The sequence below is a fragment of the Triticum aestivum genome, chromosome 5B (assembly GCF_018294505.1).
Source record: "Triticum aestivum cultivar Chinese Spring chromosome 5B, IWGSC CS RefSeq v2.1, whole genome shotgun sequence".
NCBI lineage: Eukaryota > Viridiplantae > Streptophyta > Magnoliopsida > Poales > Poaceae > Triticum > Triticum aestivum.
Window position 1 is genome coordinate 541,838,454 of NC_057807.1, and position 22,617 is coordinate 541,861,070.

The 22,617-nt window shown below is 44.8% G+C and overlaps 3 protein-coding genes across 12 annotated transcripts; 2 read left to right on the plus strand and 1 right to left on the minus strand.

Moving 5' to 3' along the window:
• The first annotated feature begins 204 nt into the window (after nucleotides 1-204).
• On the plus strand, nucleotides 205-10,789 carry LOC123113053 (protein ACCUMULATION AND REPLICATION OF CHLOROPLASTS 3). 6 transcript variants are annotated; one of them, XM_044534166.1, is made up of 18 exons: nucleotides 205-572; nucleotides 1,128-1,183; nucleotides 1,313-1,377; nucleotides 2,181-2,315; nucleotides 2,448-2,496; nucleotides 4,030-4,142; nucleotides 4,232-4,303; nucleotides 4,390-4,500; nucleotides 5,105-5,286; nucleotides 6,173-6,433; nucleotides 6,529-6,620; nucleotides 6,703-7,079; nucleotides 7,970-8,074; nucleotides 8,157-8,294; nucleotides 8,939-9,105; nucleotides 9,234-9,363; nucleotides 9,452-9,543; nucleotides 10,592-10,789. In XM_044534166.1, the coding sequence occupies exons 1-16, from the start codon at nucleotides 349-351 to the stop codon at nucleotides 9,289-9,291; spliced, it is 2,205 nt and encodes a 734-aa protein (XP_044390101.1). In that variant the 5' UTR covers nucleotides 205-348; the 3' UTR covers nucleotides 9,292-9,363; nucleotides 9,452-9,543; nucleotides 10,592-10,789. The 6 variants fall into 6 exon arrangements, with proteins under 6 accessions (XP_044390101.1, XP_044390099.1, XP_044390098.1 ...); XM_044534164.1 differs by having other exon boundaries at nucleotides 9,234-9,376; nucleotides 10,592-10,788; XM_044534163.1 differs by lacking the exon at nucleotides 10,592-10,789 and having other exon boundaries at nucleotides 9,234-9,376; nucleotides 9,452-9,857.
• Nucleotides 10,790-11,880: 1,091 nt separating this feature from the next.
• Nucleotides 11,881-13,664, plus strand: LOC123113055 (phytoene synthase 2, chloroplastic). The gene is made up of 4 exons (XM_044534170.1): nucleotides 11,881-12,379; nucleotides 12,497-12,908; nucleotides 13,004-13,196; nucleotides 13,289-13,664. The coding sequence occupies exons 1-4, from the start codon at nucleotides 11,947-11,949 to the stop codon at nucleotides 13,454-13,456; spliced, it is 1,206 nt and encodes a 401-aa protein (XP_044390105.1). The 5' UTR covers nucleotides 11,881-11,946; the 3' UTR covers nucleotides 13,457-13,664.
• Nucleotides 13,665-15,334: 1,670 nt separating this feature from the next.
• On the minus strand, nucleotides 15,335-21,061 carry LOC123113054 (protein ELC-like). 5 transcript variants are annotated; one of them, XR_006455881.1, is made up of 5 exons: nucleotides 19,702-21,061; nucleotides 17,875-17,962; nucleotides 16,017-16,069; nucleotides 15,746-15,922; nucleotides 15,335-15,654 (listed from the first exon to the last, which is right to left on the minus strand). XR_006455881.1 is itself a non-coding variant. In XM_044534169.1 (2 exons), exon 1 carries the CDS (start codon nucleotides 20,936-20,938, stop codon nucleotides 19,718-19,720), a length of 1,221 nt encoding a protein of 406 aa, XP_044390104.1. In that variant the 5' UTR covers nucleotides 20,939-21,061; the 3' UTR covers nucleotides 15,335-17,962; nucleotides 19,702-19,717. The 5 variants fall into 5 exon arrangements, 1 of the variants encoding a protein (XP_044390104.1); XR_006455879.1 differs by having other exon boundaries at nucleotides 15,335-15,922; XR_006455878.1 differs by having other exon boundaries at nucleotides 15,335-16,069.
• Between the last annotated feature and the right edge of the window lie 1,556 nt (nucleotides 21,062-22,617).

The following is a 22,617-nucleotide window of genomic DNA, read 5'->3' on the forward strand; positions in this document are numbered from 1 at the left end:
GCTTGATTGGCAGTCTATTTGGTTCGTTTTTCCTGACTAGCCCATCTACACATGGGCCATCAAGTAGAGAGCTAGCCCATCTTATTCACATCTGGGCTCGTAAACATGTTTTTCCAAATTCGTGACTGGCCCATATATACAGTAGGCCCGCTTTGAACAAGATAGGATTAACAACAAACATGTCGGCCCAGTATCACAAGCACAGTCAGAGAGCACTAACGTCCAACGATTTCCATTTTCGCTTCGCGTCACCGCTCACCGGCGGCTCACACCAGCCGCCGCACGCACGCCGTCGCAGCGTACGGCCTCCAAGCCCACCGCCGCCCAGTGCTGGCCTCCTCTTCGTCCATGGCGGCTTCAGTGCGAGGCGGCCTGGTAGTCCCGCTCCCGCCTCCGCTCGCTTCCCCGCGCCGCCTCGCCCCGTCCCCGCGGAGGCGCCGCCGTCGCCTCCCCAGGGTCCGCGCGGCTGCGGTGGAGCCCGTCGAGGTGGTGGGCGTCGGGAGCCGGAAGGACGCCGTCATCGACTTCTGCCTCGGCTCGCGCACCCTCTCCTCCACCCCGATCCGCTTCTGGTACCGCACTGGAACCCTCGCGCTGCAGCGCAATGTGGTTTGGGATTTGGGCGTAATCTTTGTTTGAAGCAATGCCAGTGTTAATTTTTTGAAAATGTGGAACCGCCGGACCATTTTGCATTCTCCTTCAGACAATGCCGATGACGATTTAGTGTGTGGCTTCGGTTTCACACTAGTACAGTAGCAACCTAGTGTAGTGTTTTGGTTACAATAACTATGGAGTGGCATGCCTGTCTGTCACAACGTTAGACAACTAATTAGGAGGACATTTCCTTCCTGTCACAACGTTAGGCATTTCCAAAGGTGTATGCGGTGATGCGTTGGAAAGTCCTTGTAAAAATTCTGCAGTGAAAATTAATCATGTGATGTGAGTTTCTTGTAACAAAATGGTGCACCTCCCTTATTCAACACCAAGCATAAAAAGAACTGCAAGCAGCCCAATATGGTATCAAATTTTATAAAGCTAGGCACGTGCGTCGTTTTCAGTACTTCGTAACTTGCCCTCGCATGCTTTTATTTGTAAACGGTTATGTCTTACATGTAGTTTTGTTTCAGGACAGTACACGTGGATAATTCTGAAGTGCAATTCATACCGAGAATTCGGGATACAGGTCAACTTTTCTGTGCCTTCTTCTCGCCCGATTGTTTATTCTGCATCAACAACGTGTACACATTTTTTTCATGTCTTTATTCCCTCTCTTCTAGTTTTTAGCATGAACCTGGCAGTTCTTTATTTTCAGAGACAGCAGTTGGAGACTTGGAACGCCCCTTATCTCTTCATCCTTGCCCGTCGGCGGTTATTATTGTTTGTACACTTCCCATCTCTCTGTTTGATGCGATTTATTGTTTTCTTGTTCTTGTCAGAATATTAAGTATGCATCAGTTGCTCTTTGGATATTAGAAACTTGGACTTATTTTTGTGTTTGATAATGTATTGTCGTGTTACTAGTTCTGGCTGTGATCATTCTTTTTAGAAACAAAAAATTACCTTCACAGCTTCAACCCATGTTGCCTGATTTCATTATAGTGCTAATTTCACTATAAATCTGTACTATCTCTGCTATTCATGTCGTGTTTAATTACTTTGATACCTACATAAGTACAAGGTCAATGCAAGAAAAGATACTTAGTCTGGCAACTGTTAACAATCCAAGTATCTGTCCAGAGCATGTTTCATGTTTTCATTTGCCTGAGAGAGAGGTCCTGGTTCATGGATCAATTCTTGGTGTAAATTTAAGATTGTAATTTACCCCCCAAGATGAGAATACTCCTGAGCTAGATCCAGAAATTGTATATAGAGGACAACAAGTGAACTTGCCAATTTACCATGTTGTATGCAATGATACCCCCCACACGTTTCTTACTAGTTTTTGAGAAGCACTTCTAACAAATAATGGGATGAAATGACATTTTTGTGGGAAATGTGATCGAGCATTTTAGAACAAGAAGGTGAAATTGGTCTTTTTGGTGCTGATATAGGTGCCTCTGGATCACAGCAGATGATATGTTAACATGAACTTCCAAACACTATATCTTGCTACTGATTTTCAGATTTTGTCGGCTAAGATAGATTAAGATTTTTCATCTTAAAGTGATTGCATTCTGTAGGTTGCAAGTGCCGGACAGGAGGCTGATCAAATTGCTGCACTGGAGCTTCTCAGTGCTACCAAATCTGCCGATAATCTGGCTGCATCAATATTTTTGAAGCCCTTTTGTTTCGAGGGACAAAGACGGCAATTGGAGGTGGCATATTTGTGCAGTGATATCTTCATTTTTTGAAATGTGCATTGCTCCGTACAGGCTGCTTAAAGAAATCAAGATTATTATGTTGTCTTTTTAAGTTATCATTAACTGTTGTACCTTTTGGTTCTGCAGGCATCTGATTTGATTGTTAAATTTCAAGCATGCTCGAATTTTCACATTGGTAATCCATTTTCCGGCCTCCCTGTTACAGCATGCTTTAACACTTTTGCACTAGAGCTGAAGTAAATTGACAATACTCAAATATTTTATGAAAAAAAAAACAATACTCAAAGAGGGCTTTCACTTTTTTTCTTTCTATTTGGATTTTATCTTTGCTTTGTTATGGATCTTGATATAGTGCTCGTCCCACCTTTTGCTTGTAGAGAGAACGATAGTAAAAGTAGGTTGACACATTTGAGCTTGTTATGTGTTTTTATTGAAGTTTATGTACATGCTCATGACCCAGAAAAGGCGAGCCATACATATGTCCCTTATTTGCAAAAACTAAAAAGAAGCCGAGGGAGCATGAGCTTCTGGTTCACTTTGTAGGGATTGCAGAAGGGATGATATAGTAGCACTATGTAATAAGTATGTTGACTTTTTCTTGTGGTACTAGAGGTAGCAAAGTAGTAAGGATCAGTCATGTATTTTTACTGATGTAGTTTGAAATTCTATTATGTAGTTATAAACTTGTAGGCTGTGTTTGATGGCGAAGTATTGAAAAACTACAGTAATTTAACAAGTAGGTACAAAATACCACAGTTTTGACATTACAACGAAATTTTGAAGTATTCAGAATACTGTGGACCTGTTTGGCAAAAGCTTGTATGCGCTGCAGTTACAAACACACTCATTGCTAGCTAGCTGGAAGTTGCAAGCTGATGAATAGCCATGCACAAACTAGTACGACCATGCACTAGCTGAACACCCAATATGAACACACCATACACAAGCTCGATGTTACACTGATAAAAAGGAGTTAGTTGTCGACTACCACCCATGCCATCACGTGCAGCAAGGACATGATTAGTCCATCTCGACCTGGCAAGTCCAGCATACATAGCAAAAACAAAACCAAATCCCCACACACCTGCGCTAGATGAGGATCTGGTAATGTAGGGAACACAATGGGATGATATGACTTCAGTAGGGAAAATCTGAAGCAGCGGCAATCGGAAGCAGCAGGCAGGAGGATGCAATGAAGGACAGTGTAACCATTTTCATCCCCTTTGTTATCTTTTTATTTGTCCATGACTGCCGACCAAGACGACAGGCTGTGGTGACAGGTTGGAAGTGAGTCGAAGATAACACACGTTCTTTTCATCTTCTCTGTTTTTTAAAAAGAGGTCGGAGGTTCTTTTTTATATACAGAGAAAATACCAAGGTTTTGGAAAAACTTTGGTATTAATACTAGAGTTTTTTGTTGTAGCCAAACAGCTCACAGTAATTAAAACCATGGTATTCCTAAAAACTGTAGTATTCTCAAAATACATAGAAAATACTTTGCTATCAAACAGGGCCAGTTTGTAGTGCAATTTAGTATCATATCAACTACACTTCAACATCTGGCATTAATCACAGCCCAAAACAAATGATATGTAGTTAAAATGGATTGGATCTATCCGGCTGCACTTTATAATATATTTTTTTATTTTTGATAAATAAGAAAAGTGTGCACGATCTTGACGAATTACTATGTATTTTTCCACCCCAGTTATTGAAGCTGATTCACTGCTTGAGACGGAAGTGGAAACTCTTGCTGAAGCTATGGAAAGTGCCAATAATGCTGTCCTCTCAACTATTAGTATGATATCCATCATGATGTCGGTGAGTCTTAAGTTCTTTTCTGTTTTCTTTGTATCTAAAATATTATTTTACTATTCTAATTGACTAATCTCGTACCCTTGACATATCAGGGATTTAATCAAATGTTCTGGAGCTCCCTTGATGCACAAATTAAGGAAGTTGATCCTGAGGAAGTAGGCAAAGTAATCTACTGAATTCTCTTACTACTCAGTGGTATGACCAGCATGTGAGTTTGTTTCTTGATTCTTACACTGTACAATTCTAACAGCTACTCAAAAGCTATGGGGAAGCTAGGGTTGGATTTGGTGCTGGTTATAATGTCCAATCAGCTATTAAACAGGCTGTTCTTCACTGTCCATTTCTTCGTGGTGGCATAAAGGTGCACACAATTCTCTATTTACACTATGAACTGTTAAATCTGCACCCACTCGTACCAAGAGTAAATGTTGCTATCACTTGCAAAAGGTAACTGTCTATTGTGTGTGTCTACACCCGTGAAAATTCTATAACCAAGTATTCAACCCCTGACATTTTGCATGTTAGTATACGATTCACGCAAGCCTGCACTAATGCTCCCAAATTCTGGATATGGTAGTAGATAACTAATCAGTTAATAAAGAAAAAAGAAAAGAAATCTCCAATACTATTTTCTCTCTTATAATACTGGTCATGTTGGTGTGTATGATGATGGAAATATATATGCTGAACAAACAACTCATGTAGTCAGGTCCTTGTTCACATTTGTAATCTTGCTTTGCACTAGCCAGTTCATCTCAAGCATGTGGGAACCTGTTGTTTGAGGCTTTGAGCTCTCCCACATTAGAATTATTAGGGCAATGCATTATTTGATTTTTGTATGCTTCTTATAACTATGATGAATTTCTATTGTAGGGGAACACTGTTCCTGCTCATAACTTATCTCTTTCTGTAGCAATGTTCTGTTTTCTTGGCACTGATCTGGGTAATACAATATTTCGATGTAGGACTTGAACAATGTTGTTTTTCTCTCGCTTACAACTTCCCGGGTATTGGCTCAGAGTGATATGATCTCCATTCTACACATCTTTCGTCGAGTTACTGGGTTCACTAAGGACATTATATTTTCTAGAAATTCTGAACCTGATCTAGAGCCAAAACTCATAGTAGTTTCTCTTCTAACAATTCGGTAAGCTCTTGCACGACAAATTTTACCTGATTGAGAAAATTCATACTTATGCCGACTCTTAATGTCTCATTCATTTAACTTGTCCAATCACATAGTCCCGCTACTTATGCATGTACTGAATCATGCTTTGTTAGTCTAACAGTATTCAGTTAATCTTTCAAGTTATATATATTTCACTACAATCAACCTATACTTTTACGCCATGTCTCAACTATCCGATGAAAACAGAATAGCAGTCTGAACCTGTGAGCTTGGAGTGAAAAAAGAACATTTAATATTCATTAATCATCTATTACTTTCTAGCAGACATGATTGCCTCTTCAGTTTCTTATACTTTCTATATCAGATTTTTTTTTGTTGGCAGGGAATATCAAACTTAGTATCCTTTTAACTTTAATGTCATACTTCTAGTATGAAATTGCCCGGCCCATGTCACTGTGTGTTAGATAAATAGGTGATATATAGTAGATGCTTCAAACTGATTCATGGGTTTTGTTCCAGAACTTCTTCATGGTTTGAATCGCTATTTTTGTACAACTTTTAATTAAGTAATGAAGACTATTTGTATTCAGAAGCTTACCGCCCAAAGTACAAACATCGTATAGTATCTGGTGTTTTTTCCAGCTTTGGCGATTAAACGGATTTCTTGCTATATTATCTTGGGGACGGATATTCAGAAACAGGGGTGCCAGTTTTCATTGTTTCTTCTAATGGGGATAGCATTCAGACAACCATTGCAATTCGTGTAGTATCTTTTTCATAAGGTGTAACTGAGACGTACAAAAATTGTGCATTATGGTCTGGATTGCAGTTCTTTATTCAATGTTTATGCAGATAAGTAGCAGCATATAAACGAATGATAAATGTGCTCATTGTTCGTTTCCAGAAATACCCGTGATGAAAATGTTGCCTCAGTAAAGGAGGGGTTTCTTCTGAGCATGGCTTTGCATTTTCCTTTTATATCATCTCTTATGGGAGGAGATACTCAGGAGCTTAGACAAGCTCGGTTAAATCACTCATTCAGCCAATTGCCTGACATTGGATTGAGCTTAGCGGATCAAGGATTGCCAGAACATTTCAGTGTTTCTAATGATGCTACTGTTTCTAATTTACGTTCTGACAAAATAGAATATATCAAATCTGAGAGGTAATATACATACCCATCTTTTTATTTCCCAGTGAATATTATCCCTTCTTTAGTTTAACTTTCAGTTACTTGATGTTCATTACAATCTTTCTTAGGGAATCTGATAACAATAATGGGAGAATACATCCAGAGTTTAAAGGAGCTAATTTAGAGTCTGATGGAGAAACTAGTATAGATGTTGGCAGAGGTAAAATTGATTGCACTAGGTTTGCTATTTGCTTCTTTGCCTTTTTTGGTGGAGCATCCTAACTTTATTCTTCATTGACAAGAGGATCCAAGTTCACAACAGGAGCGTAATTTCTGGAGTAATGCCCCTGCCTTTGGTATTGCACAATTGTGGGCTAAAGAGAGGACCACAACAGGTAGAAGCAATAAAAGGAATGAGCTCGATTATATCACTCTGCCTGTTGGTGTAAAATCTCTTGAGGTTCAGTATGATCATTCTCCAAATACACAGCCTGAAACCCGTAATGCTACCAATAGCACACCTCTATCTACTGGGCATGCTGTCTCTGGAACCTCACTTTCTGGTGTTGGTTTGGAGAAAGTGATGGAGATATGTAGTTCTGCAGCGGCATTTCTAAAGGGCAGAATGGATAAATCTCGAAAACGTGGCTCTGCTGCCAGCCGAGCTGCATCGATGCTCGTTAGTCCCTCCCTCACTGTCTCTTTATATTTAGACTTATCTTGGATTTCTCCTGGTATAGTTTTGTTCTTAAGATTTTCTTCATCTGCAAATAGCTTGTGTATCCTAATCAAGTTAAGTTTTGTTCATCACATTTGAGGATGAGAACCACCATCATTTTTTAGTACGATCTTTTTATTGCATGTAGGTTCATCAAATCGGATGTCTGGTTTCGCCTGCCCAAACTGGGTGCACTCAAAACCACCCTCCTAATTCCCTCTCCAGCTATTCATCATCATCATGTATTGCAGTTGTTCCTTCGTATTTTTGCCAAATCAGACGCCTGGTTTTGCCTACCCAAATTGGATAAATGTGCATCAAAACCATCCTCCTGGTTTCCTCTTGAGCTACTCCTAATGTGTTGCAGTTGTTCCCTTGCATTTTTGCCATTGTTCCTATGGTGTGGCGACTCATCAGTTTCTCTCTCTTTGTGATACTGAAATAGGTTTTCCATTTAGTCATGTGTGCGCACTGTGGTGTGTGGTGGGCAGCGGTGTTTATGCCGCAAGCACAACTTGGTTATTATTTGGTTCACAAAATACTGAACAAACTAATGTTCTTCTTTCTCAGCAATGTTTCTGTGATGAAATATTTGTTTGAAACCCAAGCAAGTACGCTAAGCTCCGTTTTAACTTGTCTTTGGAACTGTTGTCCATCTCCAGGGAAGCTTTTCATTATCAGTCATATCTGAGACACAGCTGCTTATCATTGCTAGAACTGTGCATGGTCTAAGCCTTTGGTAGATAATGTTCAATAGCCTTAACAAGTTAACATCTTTAGACTCTTGCTATAAATTTATTCGCATGCCTGGGTTGCTGTATGACAACTGTAATCTCTTATATATCTTGTAGCACGCAGAAAGAGAACCCGAGAAAACATGGAGCCCAATAGTTGAAATACAGTTTGGAGAAGGGACTTACAGAGGGAGATGCCAAGAAGGTGTCCCTGAAGGAAAGGTGAAGCTCATTAAAGCACTTGATCTCTCCTAGTTGGCTGGCCGGAAGTATTACCAATCCTGTTTTCTTAACTTCTCTACAGGGACGCTTAACCTACAGTGATGGTAGCATCTATGATGGGCTCTGGAAGTATGGCAAGAGATCCGGTTTGGGAACGCTTTATTACAGCAATGGTGATGTGTTTCATGGAACTTGGAGGGACGATCTTATTCATGGAAAGGTAGGGTGCACTCAGTTGCCATCTGTGCATGATACTTCTGAAATGTTCTAGTTAAATTATCGGAAACATGGTGATATCAGAAATTTCGATTTGGTTATCAAATCAGGCACTCTCCATGTTAGATTATGCTTATTCTTCCATGCTCTATTTGATTAGTCTCATGATTACTTGATGAGAAATAAGCACTTAATGTCGGCATACTTTGGTAGTTTAATCAAATATTGCCATGTGACCTGCGACAGTTGGAACATTTTAGATAGATTTGCTACCTAACAATTTATACTCGCTTTTCAATTTCATTTGCATACTTATATGTGCATGTTTTCCCCTTATTTTCTTATGCACCAAAATCCTGTTTCAAGACTTCATCAGAAGACTCCGAGTCTTGATTTTGATTGCTTACTGTGACTGAACATGTGCTCAGTTGTATACTTGGTAAAATCTAATAGTAACATCTTGTATAGTACTCCCTCCGTAAAGAAATATGAGAGCGTTTAGATCATTACTTTAGTGATCTAAACGCTCTCATATTTCTTTACGGAGGGAGTATTAAATATTGACCATGTATTTGCTTGTTGGTTTGAATATTGCAACTCCCTTTCAAGTTTGTATGTGAAGTTCTGAGATTTCCTTCTTCTCTTTAGGGTTGGTACTATTTTCACAGTGGTGATCGTTGGTTTGCGAATTTCTGGAAGGGGAAGGCTAATGGCGAGGGAAGATTCTATGCCAAGGATGGGAGTATACTCTTTGGCCATTTTCAAAATGGATGGCGTCATGGAGAGTGCCTGTTGATAGATGGGAACGGATCAAGGTGGTTCTCGTCTATTTCTCGTTTAAATGTGCTCTGGAATGGGTAGATCTGCAAAATATGAAAGAAGAATAACTATACGTTATTTTAATCTGACAAACTTTTGATTTTAATATGGATCGTGACTACAGGTGGCTTGAAGTTTGGGACGAGGGTGTACTTACCGGACGGACTAAATTGGAAGAATAGGATTCTGGTTTCTCCGGACGTCATTGGCAATGCCTTGCTGCTTAAAACAGGGAGAGCCATGCTTCAAATGCTGTAAGACACCATGGTATGACCCTCCATTACACCTCATCCCTTCTGTGTCTAACATGATGTTAATTTAGCCTTGCCCATCTTCCGACAGGTTCCCCGCTGGAAGCTTTGTTGAATGATGAGGCGATTGCACCAATTTTTCAAAGCTTGTGCGCTGCACTGGTTGCCGGTTACCCCCTAGAGGTATGGGAGAGGGTTTCCTTCATACTTATGTTGTTGAAATTGGGGAAGAGCATCGCAAATTCACAGGCACAAGTGCACCAAACAAGAAGTAGGCCTGCAGATTCATTTCATTTTGTTGATAGGCGCCGTATGTTTCTTCTCTGATTAGCTAGGCTCTGTGCATAGATGAAGAAGCCCTTGTCACCCACATTTATTTCCACTTGGATACTGGAGTTTCCACAAAACCGGGCAATGTCGCCTGTATGTGTATATATGGTGTCCACTCTACATTCCGATGATCATCTTCTTAAGTTTATTCATCTCTTGACGGTTCAGTCGGTGGGCGCCTGAGAATTTGATGATCGGTGATCACAGACTGTTGCTACCGAAAAAGCGGCACGTGGTCAAATAGGGGAAGCCCACGCGGCAGATTAGTGTCTCTGTTTCATCTTGACTTGTTGGTTCGATGCTTTGGACGGCCGGAGTGAAGCAGGGTCGTGTCAAAACTTGACTGGTGGACTATAAATGGTATGGTCCTTGCTTTTCTTTTCTGATGATGGTCCGGATGAATGAACGAAATCCATCCCTTGTGCTGTGCCTACCCTAGTATACAGGCAAATCAGTAGAGAAAAGGACGGACGCTTTGTAGCTCAGGTGGTATAAAACGAATGCGCAAAGGATAATCAAGTTTAACTGTGGGAATGGACGGTAGGGAAGACGCTGTATCATCATCGGTCAATGTCAGGTCAGGCTGGATTGAACGAGTTTGTTTACTTTCTGTTCATGGACCATCGCGGACATGCAGACACCGTCTGCTTGCATCTCTACCGTGCCCAACTACAGTGGTACGTCCATCCATGGTAGAGATGTAAGCAGACGATGTCCGCAAGTCCGCGACGGTCCAAGAACATAACAAAACTAATCTGACGCGGTTATTAAAGAAACAAAGATTAGTGCATTTTTGCTTCGTGGACGGTCGTAGACATGCGGACGCCGTCCGCTTGCAACCCTACAAAAATTGCATGTTCATTGGTCGTACTTAACTACAGTTAAACATCACATGATGTAGGAATCCCTTGCTCGATGAGGGCGTTGGTGAAGATGATGGAGGCCGAAAAGGGATTTAGAACGGTTCTTGACCACGGAGGGATCCAGCGTGGCGATCCTCGCTAAGGGCCCAGTGCATGCCTAGATCATTTTCATTTTATAGTATTGGTCATGTATTAATTATACTCCCTCAGTTCCTAAATACTATAAGTCTTTTTAAATATTCCAATAGACTATATACGAAGCAAAATGAGTGAATCTATACTTTAAAATATGTTTATATACATTTGTATGTAGTCTGCATTGAAATCTCTATCTTATATTTACAAACAGATTGTAGTTAACTGTTGGCTGAGCATAATTTTTTTCAAGACGAGAGCATAGTTAATTAGTTCAGGCGTGTGTACATCTAACAGTTGGCTGAGCTGATTAGTTGTTACTAAATTTCATATCAATGCATCCGCGAGCGTCGAAGAAGGCACGGCAGACGTGCCGTGCTCAGGGGCACGGTAGAGGAGCCGCCTCCAGCACGCACACCCGGCCGGCGTCCGAGATCGCTACAGCAAAAAATAAAAAGAAGACAACAACAAGCCACGAGAGCGGACAGGATATGCTCAATCATGCATGGTGCACCCCGCCCCCACCAGGTGCTCCTTGTCTCCGTTCCAGCGTCCACGTGTCTGTCAGCCCGGCTCGATGGTCACCGCCCCCTGCCGGCATGTGGCCGCGCTGGACGTGGGACGGCGAGGCGACGGGGGCAGATGCATGCATCCATGATCCACGTCCTCGCCTCTGGCTCTACCTCTGGCTCTGGTCGGTGGTGGTCTGGTCACCATCGAATCGTTCGTTCGTTCGGTGCTGGTCAATGGCCTGGCCGGTGTGACACTCATATGGATGGTGGTTACTCCACTAACTGACAGTAACATACTCACATGCATAGATCTGCGTGTGTGGATCTGTGCGATCCATGGAGGATTATTCCACTGGTCGATCATATGGTCGGTAAATTCCTACATCCATCGATCGTGTCGGCCCATCTCCGCCTGCCTCAAGCTTGCTCGATTGATTGTTTGTTGGCAACAGAATATCCGTCCATCCGGCCTGCGTGCAGTGCAGCCAGTGGCGTCGCGTCCTGGCGTCCAATCCAACCGACACGCGGGTCAGTTCGCGCGCGCACTGGAGAAAAGTGGGCGGGTGCCCATATCCATATGCTGATCCAGCCGACACGTGGCCGCTCGCCGCTCGGCCACACCCACCCACACGGCTCGACGTTACAAAAAGGCCGCTACCCAGGACCAAGGAGTAGCAAGCCACCGAAACGCGCGCACACAACACAGTGACCAACATCGATCCGGGATCGTTCTAGCTTTTCCAGCCATGCTCTCCACCGGCCGCGCGGTGACCTCGCCCGCGCGCGCTGCCCAGCACCGGTTCATGGGCGCACCGAGGACGGTGGTGTTCCTCGCCGGCGACCACGGGAAGCGAGCTGCTGCTTCTGTGGCAGCGCGCGCCGCGGGCTCGTCCCACCCCGCTGTCTGCCTCGAGGCGGCCGCGCCATGGAGCATGGACTGTGTCGCGGCGCCGGCGACCGTGTCGCACGAGGAGAGCGTGCGCCAGGTCGTGCTCAAGCAGGCGGCGCTCGCGGCCTCGACCACGCCGAGGAAGGCGCGGCTCGCCGGGCGCGACGCCGGCGTGCTGGACGCGGCCTTCGCGCGCTGCGGCGCGGTGTGCAAGGAGTACGCCAAGACCTTCTACCTGGCCACGCAGCTCATGACGCCGGAGAGACGGCGGGCGATCTGGGCGATATACGGTAAGGCCCCCCGTCGATCGCGACATGCTGCCACTAGCTAACTTCCACGTTGGTGGACGCAACGCAACAGCAGGAGGTCACAGATGTGGTTACTAACTTCTTGGATGCATGGCGCAGTGTGGTGCCGGAGGACGGACGAGCTGGTGGACGGCCCGAACGCGGCGCACACGTCGGCGCTGGCGCTGGACCGCTGGGAGTCGCGCCTCGACGGCGTCTTCGCCGGCCGGCCCTACGACATGCTGGACGCGGCGCTGGCCGACGCCGTGGCCGCCTTCCCGGCCGTCGACGAGCGGCCGTTCCGGGACATGGTCCAGGGCATGCGCATGGACCTCGCCAAGTCCCGCTACGCCACCTTCGACGAGCTCTACCTCTACTGCTACCGCGTGGCCGGCACCGTCGGGCTCATGACCGTCCCCGTCATGGGCGTCTCCCCGGGCTCCCAGGCGGACGTCGAGACGGTGTACGCCGGCGCGCTCGCCCTCGGCGTCGCCAACCAGCTCACCAACATCCTCAGGGACGTCGGCGAGGAGTAAGTGTCAGTTCAGTTGTATATATACCTCGCTTTCTGAATTCACCTGCTCTTGCCGCTGCCCGCTCATCTCTGACGCCGCCATTGTTGCACAGTGCGAGGAGGGGCAGGATCTACCTGCCGCAGAACGAGCTGGCCACGGCCGGCATCTCCGAGGCGGACATCTTCGCCGGCCGCGTCACCGACGAGTGGAGGAGCTTCATGAAGGGCCAGATCGCGAGGGCCAGGGCCTACTTCCAGCAGGCCGAGCAAGGCGCCGCCGAGCTCAACCAGGAGAGCCGATGGCCGGTAAGTGCGACGGACACTTACGCATGACACTTTCTTCTTCAATCACCTCGCAGAAATTCCATCAAAGATTAACATGTAATTTGTGCATGCAGGTGTGGGCATCTCTGCTTCTGTACCGTCAGATCCTGGACGAGATCGAGGCCAACGGCTACGACAACTTCAGCAAGCGGGCCTATGTTCCCAAGGCCAAGAAGCTGGCGGCGCTGCCCAAAGCTTACCTCAGATCCCTCATGCCCCCTCCTTCGCAGACGCGCCGTTAATCAGTTGGCTCTGACCCTCTAGTGTAATGATGACACACAGAGAGCAGATCCTTGTACTAGTGTATAGCAGTGATGTACAGTACAGATTTAAGCTAGACCTTGTGAGTAAATTTTTTTTTTTGCAATGTACAGAGTGTTGAAGAAAAATTATGTGCTTGTTAGAAAATGATCTTGGTGAAAACAGAGACGTATTTACTGTGGATGGTCATCTTGGTGAGCTGGGTGGGGGTATCTATCTGCAGGCAGGCCTACATCATGCAATCACTAATTATTTAGTCCACTATACTGAAAATGGCAAGTGATTGTATATGAAATGCTGTTCTTGTCAGCATAGTTGTTGAGCAAGAAAGATTTCCATCCCTGAAGTCAACATGACACTTCATAGAAATATAACGAGTACAGATAGCATCGTTTGGTAGTGCAAGAATCATAATCGTACCGGCATGAGCTCACCAAGATCTTGAGTTGTGCTTCCCGAACCATCAAGTGTTAAATAGGAAACTGTATTTTGGTCGTGTGGTTGAAACTAGTGCAACTGAGAGGAGGAAACACAAAGATACCCTCAACGACACCTCGTCTAGCCTTATTTTTCAAGAGCCTCGGCACACGAAGAACGAGCTCCATTCACTAGAGATAGGTCTTGAAGTGACCGCCGAACCCTTACAAGCTTCTAGAACATTTCAACCTAGAAGCTTCCGAAATGGCTCCAACAGTCCAGGAGTCCTCACAATTGAGGATCACGATTTGGTTCGATGAAATCTTGGATAAGGTCTCCTCTTACTTTCCCCACACAGAGTTTCTAACTTATGGAATCAAGCTTTTTTTAGGTCACTAATGTTGTTTAGCTCAAATCCAGAATTAACTATGAATAAATGGCAGATTAGATCGCAACCTAATTGGACTCACATGTCATGGCATTTACCTAAGATTACCACTCCTTATGGGTTTGAGAATATACTGGTTGCAGACAAGTGGGGCATGTTGTAATTTATGGCCCACCTGCCAACAAATGAAGACATAAGTCTTGCCCGGAGGATAGATCAATTCAAGTGTTGAGAAGCCCAAGCTTGAAGTAGAATTTCATCCTATGGGGTTCGACATAAGACAGAGAGCAGAGTGAAATGAAACAGAGATGTACTCATTGTGGAAGGTCATCTGAATTGGGTCGGGTATCTATCTGCAAGCCTACATCCATCATGCAATGACTAATAATTTAGTCCACTCTACGGAAAATGGCAAGTGATTGATTCATTCGATTGTATATGAAATGTTGCCCCTATCAGCATAGCTGTCAAATTTGGTTAGCAAAGCTGACAAATTTGGTTAGCCAGAAAGATTTCCATCCTTGAAGTCAACATGCCAGTTTAGAAATATAACAAGTATAGATGGCATCGTTTGGTACTGCAAGAATCATATTCATATCATATCATATCATATCAGTATGAGCTCACAAAGATCGTGGTTGTACTTCCCCAACCGTCAAGTGCTAAATAGGAAACTGTATGTTGGCCGTGTGGTTGAAATTAGTGCAACTGAGAGGAGAGGGAAACAGAAATATACCATCAACAACACCGTGTCTAGCCTTCTTTCAGAGAGGCACCGTTAGTTAATTAGCTCTAATCCTCCAGTATAAACTGTAACACTACAGAGAGCAGAACCTTGTACTCCATCTGTTCCATAATCTAACTAAAACCACAACAAGAATTATGGAACAGAGGGAGTACATAGCAGTGATGCCAACTTAATTGTGTTCTGCTGTGGTGGCCTTTGAGATTGATTCATTAGAATTTTAGAATACCAAGTGTGTATATCAATAGATACATCATAAGGTATATTTTCGTACTGTTTGTATATGCTTGGTATTGTAGATATAAATGATTTTCTCGATAAACTTGGTCAAAGATTACTATGTTTGACCTTTAGAAATCCTCGTCGACAAGAATTACTATGTTTGACCAAGTTTATAGAGAAACAGATCCTACACTGATGAGCCAATACTCTCATCTTTGCTTACCACACTGACGAAGCAATACTCATACTTCATCAGAGTTTTTTGGCTGGGTAACCCTATGAGTCTGATCCTCTGTGTGACGCAGATCCTCAATAAATGATGTTCTTTTGGCGTCGTAGAGATCGAGTTGCCCGATTGTGTGAGAGCTTCCCAAGGGGACAAATAATTGTCATTTGTTTGCTGAACTCTGCATTTCAAGCATTCTTCAGAAAATTCCTTCTTTCTAGCATATATTAGACAAATAAGGACATAATCTGAAAGCCTATTGCAGCACCAACCTATTATTTCCGTAGAGCAGCACTAATAACCATTCAAAAATGAGAGTTTGCTAACATAGGTAGTATAAAGTATATATGACCAGGTTGAGAAAATACTAAGAAGCTGAAGTTCACATGCTCAGCGTTCCAATGTGGAATTAATCATGCGGCATTCCAAAGTCCGGCGTACCAGGAAATCTGTTAATCGAATATAGAGGTTTGGCAATGCAGATATGCAACATTGTGAGTAATAGTATTAAGGAAAATGCAGCTTAACATATAAATAACCTACCAGTACACGTACAGTTTAGTCTGGAACTTTTCAAGAAGAACAATGTTGCAGCCCTGCGGTGAAACAATGATAGTTTAATCTTAATAGGCTATTTTCCAAACATAAAATCTATGCGAGGGTCCAAGGAAAATGGTAAGTGAAATCAAACATGCACCGTTTCTGTTCTGAAGAGTACATTGCACTGAACCGTTTCTGTTCTTAATAGGCTATTTTTTTTCCTCATCAAATTAGACGCTTTTTCTCAAACAAAGGAAGAACACATGCATTGCTGTGCCTCGGTGCCATTTAAACTTAAATATGTAAAGCTCCACATGACCACATGAGAAGCCATATGCTTGCAATTGATTGACAAATGAGACAATTATTATTAGAATCTTAGGGCTGGGGTACAGGATTAATTAAAAAAAACAGTATCTGCACATACTTCAGGTCAGGATATGGGTACAGATTTAAACAGATGTGGAGCTGGCCTCAGATCAAGCACAATTGTACCAAGCCCAAGGAATATATTTTCTGGTAAAACGTCTGGAACAGCAAATGTCCAGGCCTGGCTGAGTGGGACTTCTTGTAAACCCCAATGAACGCACCGATAAAACCACTGTTCATACAAGTAAAAACGTCCTGAACACTGGGTCCGTCTTGAACAAGACAACTACAATACACACCCAATGCATTATGCATGCTGGTTTGATAAGTGTCTTGCTTTTTCTATCAGCTCCTGAACACACTTAATCGCCACATTAACAGATTCCACCATCATGTCCAACTCAAAACTGAAAAGTGCATTTCAAAGGTCTTCTAGAAATTCAATCATGTGAAATGTTGTGATGTTACACTGTGCTTGCACTCTCTGTCCGAGAGTGGAACATCAGCATGCACCATGACCCCATGCCATGACAATTGACATAAATTGGCGATGCGAGTCTTATTTACTACTCTCCCTCCGTTTGAAAATAAGTGTCATGGTTTTTGAACTAAAAGCACGACACTTATTTTGGAATGGAGGGAGTATTTCTGAAGTCTTGTAAGAATGTTGATGCTTTTAATCAAGCTTGGAAATAATTATATCAAATCTTGTTTTCAAATACCCCCTCTGTCCGGAAATACTTGTCGTAGGAATGGATGTATCTAGACATATTTTAGTTCTAGATACATTCATTTTATGCATTTCTTCGACAAGTATTTCCGGACGGAGGGAGTATATCTTAATGGCAGAGTTCAACTTGTGACTACAATGAAATTCAGTGACCCGGACCCATAGTCTATCAAGCCTTTAGCTAACTATAGGTGTTGTATGGAGCTTCAAACTTCAAAGTTCAGGTTAAGGTTGGCCAGAGTTGCAATGGAGCAGGAAGCAATTCTGCCATTTACCCTATAAACACCAATATTCTACTGACAACTTAAGATGGCTTAAATCTCACAACTCAATTCTGACTGCAAGAGTAGTAAATGCACATTTGTTTGATATATTGCACAAAAACTTGAAAATCAATCAGATCTGAAAACAACTGGAGATGTCAGTCCTAAAGTGCAGCCTACCATCATACAGATTTACGATTATGCACATCATTCCTTATCCCTGCATGCAGTTTTGATCTGCACAACCATTTCTACCCTGATATCCAAGTGGGCTGTTGCAGTTTCTGTTCGCCCTCACACATTTGGCAAAAGAAAGAACACGCTCTGTACCATCAAACTGAAGACAAAAAGGTCGAGCATCTTCCAATATTTCTAAAATGTAGTTATACCTAATTCTTTCACAACTAAAAGTCTGACAAAAAACTTGTGTATAGATATTCAGAAAGATGCACTGCACATGTGCGATGACTGAAAGAATAAAAACAGGAATGATGTTCACCTGTATATCCAGAACACTGTGGGGGCAAGATCACTCATATGAGATAGCACAGATGATTCTTTTTCTCAAGGAAAGCATCCTTGATCGCCTGCACATGACAGTCTGAATTATATCAGGAACCGTTGATGCCACAGCAGTTCGGAGTATTGACGAACACGCCACCGAGCCCTGTCTTGACCGTGCGGCTTACCACCGCACATGTGCTTCATGTTGCTATGTAATCAAATCCAAAATTTCAATTGCTTCTAAGAAAGCTCTTGTAAAATGAGTGGAAAGAAAAGGCGCATGAACGAAGTTAAAAGAACACTTGCTGTAGTACTCTTGTGTTGCAAAGAACACCAGGGTTAGATCGCCTACTGTGGTACCCTTTAATAACATGTGGTACTCTTTAATAATATGAATCTCCTGGGCACAAAATCCACACAGCAGGCCTGGCAGTAAATAAATTAACATCTGGAAGGTGAGCACTCTTCTTTCTCAGATTTTTGGGGTGGTGAGAGATTCTCGTGGTGATGACAACTAATTTCGTTGCCAGTGCAAGGTCAGTGTGGTACCTAAACTCATAGATTCTTGAATCTGATGCTGGGTTGATAAGGGTGTCAGACAGCAAGAGTTCACACAGGTATGCGGCGTGCTGTCAAGCTAACTCTGCTAATAGTACTCCCTCTGTAAAGAAATAAAGAGCGTTTAGATCTAAACGCTCTTATATTTCTTTACGGAGGGAGTTTACGGAGGGTGCTTCAGTTCTCAAGCCACTGTTTGGTCTCTATATTCATTGCTTCCTCCCTGTAGGATAGTCAGATTGATAGGACAACTTATGCACATGCACATTAGTGCAGCTCAAGAAATTGGTGTGCTTGGAAGTTGGAACCCTGTGATGTTGGGATCACATCTATGGACATACAAATCTCTTTGTTACAATTTGCCATCATGGCATGGGATCTCATAAAAGGGTAATTTCGGGGTGGTAAGATTGGAATAGGCTTTTAAATAGCTTTTCCACATAACACCCCAAAAGGATACCCTACTGTTTATAGTTTAAAAAAACACCCCAAAAAGCTTTTAAAGAGCTTTTGAATACGCTCAGTACCATACATAATCTACTTCAGCAAATTCAGGGTCTGCAATTCAAGAAACATTGTTTCAGAAAATAAACCCCAAGCCTAGACGAATTGCAATGAAACAGTCGGCTTCAGATCACGCACAGCCTCAAAACACCAACATCAAGCCAAAGCATCCACCAAACTTCAGTGGCAGCGCAACAGACAAAAAATGGTTATGCATTTACAATTATCAAAACATAAAAGCCGGATATCACAGCTAGGAGAACTATTCCAGTTCCGAGTATCAAGAGTGCAATAAGTTCACAGCAGTGCCATGACAGAAGGAAAAAAAACTAAATATCTAACATTCCCAAAGTACTGAAGAGTCCATATACTTCTCATATCTGAATTTCAATCTCCGGACTGCAATTAGGATAGTACAACTGTACCTAGTACAGCAACACACTAAGCTCTGAATGTATTTTTGCCTATCTAAACAAACATGGAAGCTTCATTCATACTGTAGTGTAGAGACTTACCAAGACAGACACATCAATGAAATGAGTGTAAATTTCAAAACTGAGATATGTACTGTGAGTTCAACAACCCTACACAAACATCACCATGAACTTACAACACCCCAACTAATAAAGTTATTATTGTGACACATCCGTCTGTTCATATTCAGTAAGCACACACATCGACGACAATGGGAACCAACTTTACACTGAGCCACTCTCTTACAATGGATGGAAGTGATTGATCATAAAGCATGTATACTGACCTATCCATCATCTTGGCTAGGAGGCGTACTGTGGTGCCCGTGCCGCCATCCTAGCGACCTGCGCCTGCTGTTGCGCATTGTTAACCTTGGTGCAGAGGACACGCTGGAAGAACTGCTCCCGTGCAAGTGCGCGCACGCTCCTAAGGTAGCCATCGAATGGCACCGATCCTTCCTGAACAGCCTTGTCAAGCGCGTAGATGGTGTCCTCAAGCGCCAAATCAGTAGCTGTGCACTCAAGCATCTGCCTGGACAGCACGTCGGCTGGCTGGATGGCCCCCTCCACCTCGGTGGTGCCATCGGCAGCCCCCTTGCGGTTCTCGGCAACCCAGGCCTCAATGACGTCAGTGGCCATCACCACATCCTGAAGCCGACGCTCGAGCGTCTCCTTCTCCTCCGTGATCCTGCGCACCCCGTCGTTCACCGCCTCCCCCCGGCCACGCAGCTCGGCCTGCACAGCGAAGAGGGAGTCGACCTCGGCCTCGCGGGCGGTGCGCAGAGCGGCAGCGTCAGCATAGGCGGTATCGACGAGCTTGGAGATGGCGTTGCGCTTGAAGACCTCGGCTGGGTCCTCTGTGGGCGGCTGGCGCGCGGCGAGCTGGGGCGATGCCGGGAACCTGTATGGGCGAGGGACAGGGGCGTAGACGGCCTCGGGGCGCATGGCGGGGGAGGCGGCGGCGGCGGGAGGAGGAGCAGGATGAGCGGGAGGAGGAGTGGGAGACGGGGCTGCGACGGATCTGGTGAAGAGCGGCGGGTCGAGGCCGAAGAGGTGGGAGAGGGATCTGACGAGGTCGAGGAGGTTGGAGGAGGGGAAGACCCAGGAGCGGAGGTAGGGCGCGTTGGCGACGAGGCCGGAGCGGTCGACGAGCGGGTGGTGGGGCTTGATGAGCATGTCGCGGGTGGGGGAGAGGAAGACGAGGGGCGGGGAGCGCGGGTAGGTCTCGGGCAGCCAGATGACGGCGGGCAGGTTGTAGGTGGCGCCGGCGTGGTGGATGGGGACGGTGCCGTCGGCCTGGAGCAGGTGCGCGGCGCGGCCGTCGTTGTGGGTGAAGAGGGCCGCCTTGGGGTGGAGCGAGGGGAAGGCGTCGGCGAGGGCGACGAGGTGGTTGCGGATGAGCCACTTGACGTCCTCCGCGTAGGGGAGCGCCGAGGGTCCCCGCTGGGAGAGGGCGGTGTTGAGGAACTGGTGCGCGTACTGCGCTCCGCTCGCCGGCGGCGGCGGGGACGGGGACGGCGCCATCGGATCGGGGCGGCGGCTAGGGTTTGGTCCTCCTGCCTTCTTTGTGGATATTTGGGGGAAGGAGGAAGAAGAGTGCACGACAGGAAGGGGAAGGAGGGTTCGCTTCCTTTGCAATGAATGAATCGAGGAAGACGAATACTTTCTCAAAAAGAATAAAAAAAATTGGTTCGCTTCCTTTGCAACGAAGTAATCGATTTTGGGCAAATTTGACAATTTTGATCTGTGGATGAAATCAATTCACAGAATGAACTGGTTGTGAAACTATTTCACACCCCTGATCCTTTTGTGTAGCGCCCGCGACGCCGGCGCCACACCCTACGGTGCAGCACCTAGCAAGTGAGTGTTGCACGCCAGTCCACCGTGGCAGTCCTGGACCCCTCACCCAGTTGTGCAACGCCTCGGTGCTAGGCGCCTCACAATGTGCAGCGCCTAGCCGTCGGGCGCCACACATTTAATGTGCAGCGCCTAGCGCTTGGGCGCTGCACTGTGACTTATCCGGCTGCCCCCCCCCTCCCCACTTCCCCCACACCACACACTCTCCCACCCCCAACCCGAGCTTTGCCCCCTCTCCCACTCTCTCCCCCTCACAAATCCTCTCCCAAATCTTGCAAATCTGAAGAATTTGTCCATGGATTTCGAAGTTAAACCCTCCCTCAAGGTAATCTTCTCCGATCCTCTTGTTTTGATCCAAGTAATGTTATCAAATTGCTCATTTGTTGCTAGTTTGGGGAAACCCTAGTTTTGTTTGGATCTAGAGATTTGCATGAAGATGTGAGATGTTTGTTTGCCAATTTCCTATGATTAGGCTTTGTTAGTATGTTAGGGTTATTCTTATGGGTGTTCTTATGTTGGTGCTAGGGTTAGGTTTAGGGCTAGGGTTATGCTTTTGGTTAGGGTTATGGTTAGGGTTAGGGTTGTTGTTTCATATATATACTAGGGTTTGTATCCTTGGATTAGTACTCATGGAAGCAATGTTACCTTGTGTTCTTTGAATGCTTATAGGGATGGAAAGAACATGTGTGTTTGTTCATCATGGGGACAAAGACGCCTTCTTGAAAGGCAATATTGAACCGGACCCGGATGAGCTTGACATGGTGTTTGATAGTAGTCCTAGCTATGCGGAGCTCTTGCAACAAGTTAGGAAAGATTTGAATTGGATGGACCCTAGTGATATCGTTGAGTTGGAAGGAAGGCATAATGTTGGTTTTGGAATGCACATCCGTTGGAAGACAATGTGTGTCAACTCGGAGCAACGTTGGGTTGCATACAAGGAGACGGTGGCCAAATCACTAGACAAGGCTCTTGAGTTATTTGCAACGAAGAAGGTTGATTCAAGGTTGCATTTGGACTTGAATCGGAGCCCCTCCCCTTTGGTTGCTAGTAGCCCCCACCCTTGAAGCGAGATGAAATTGTTGGACCTCTTTTGACCCAAGAAGTGAGGCCAATATTGAGCCCGTTTACAAGCAACCAAGATGAAGCTTTGCAAGAGGAGAATGATGAGTATGCGGACGATGACAATGAAGTTGATCTCCATGACAACAATGTGGGTGATCTCGACAAATATCATTTGCAAGAGACAATGGACCATTCCATCCCTTTTTCCCGTGCATATGCATCGGACTCGGATGACGATGGTCCCGACGAACAAGTTGATGCGGAGGGGTTCACGGTGAAGGAGG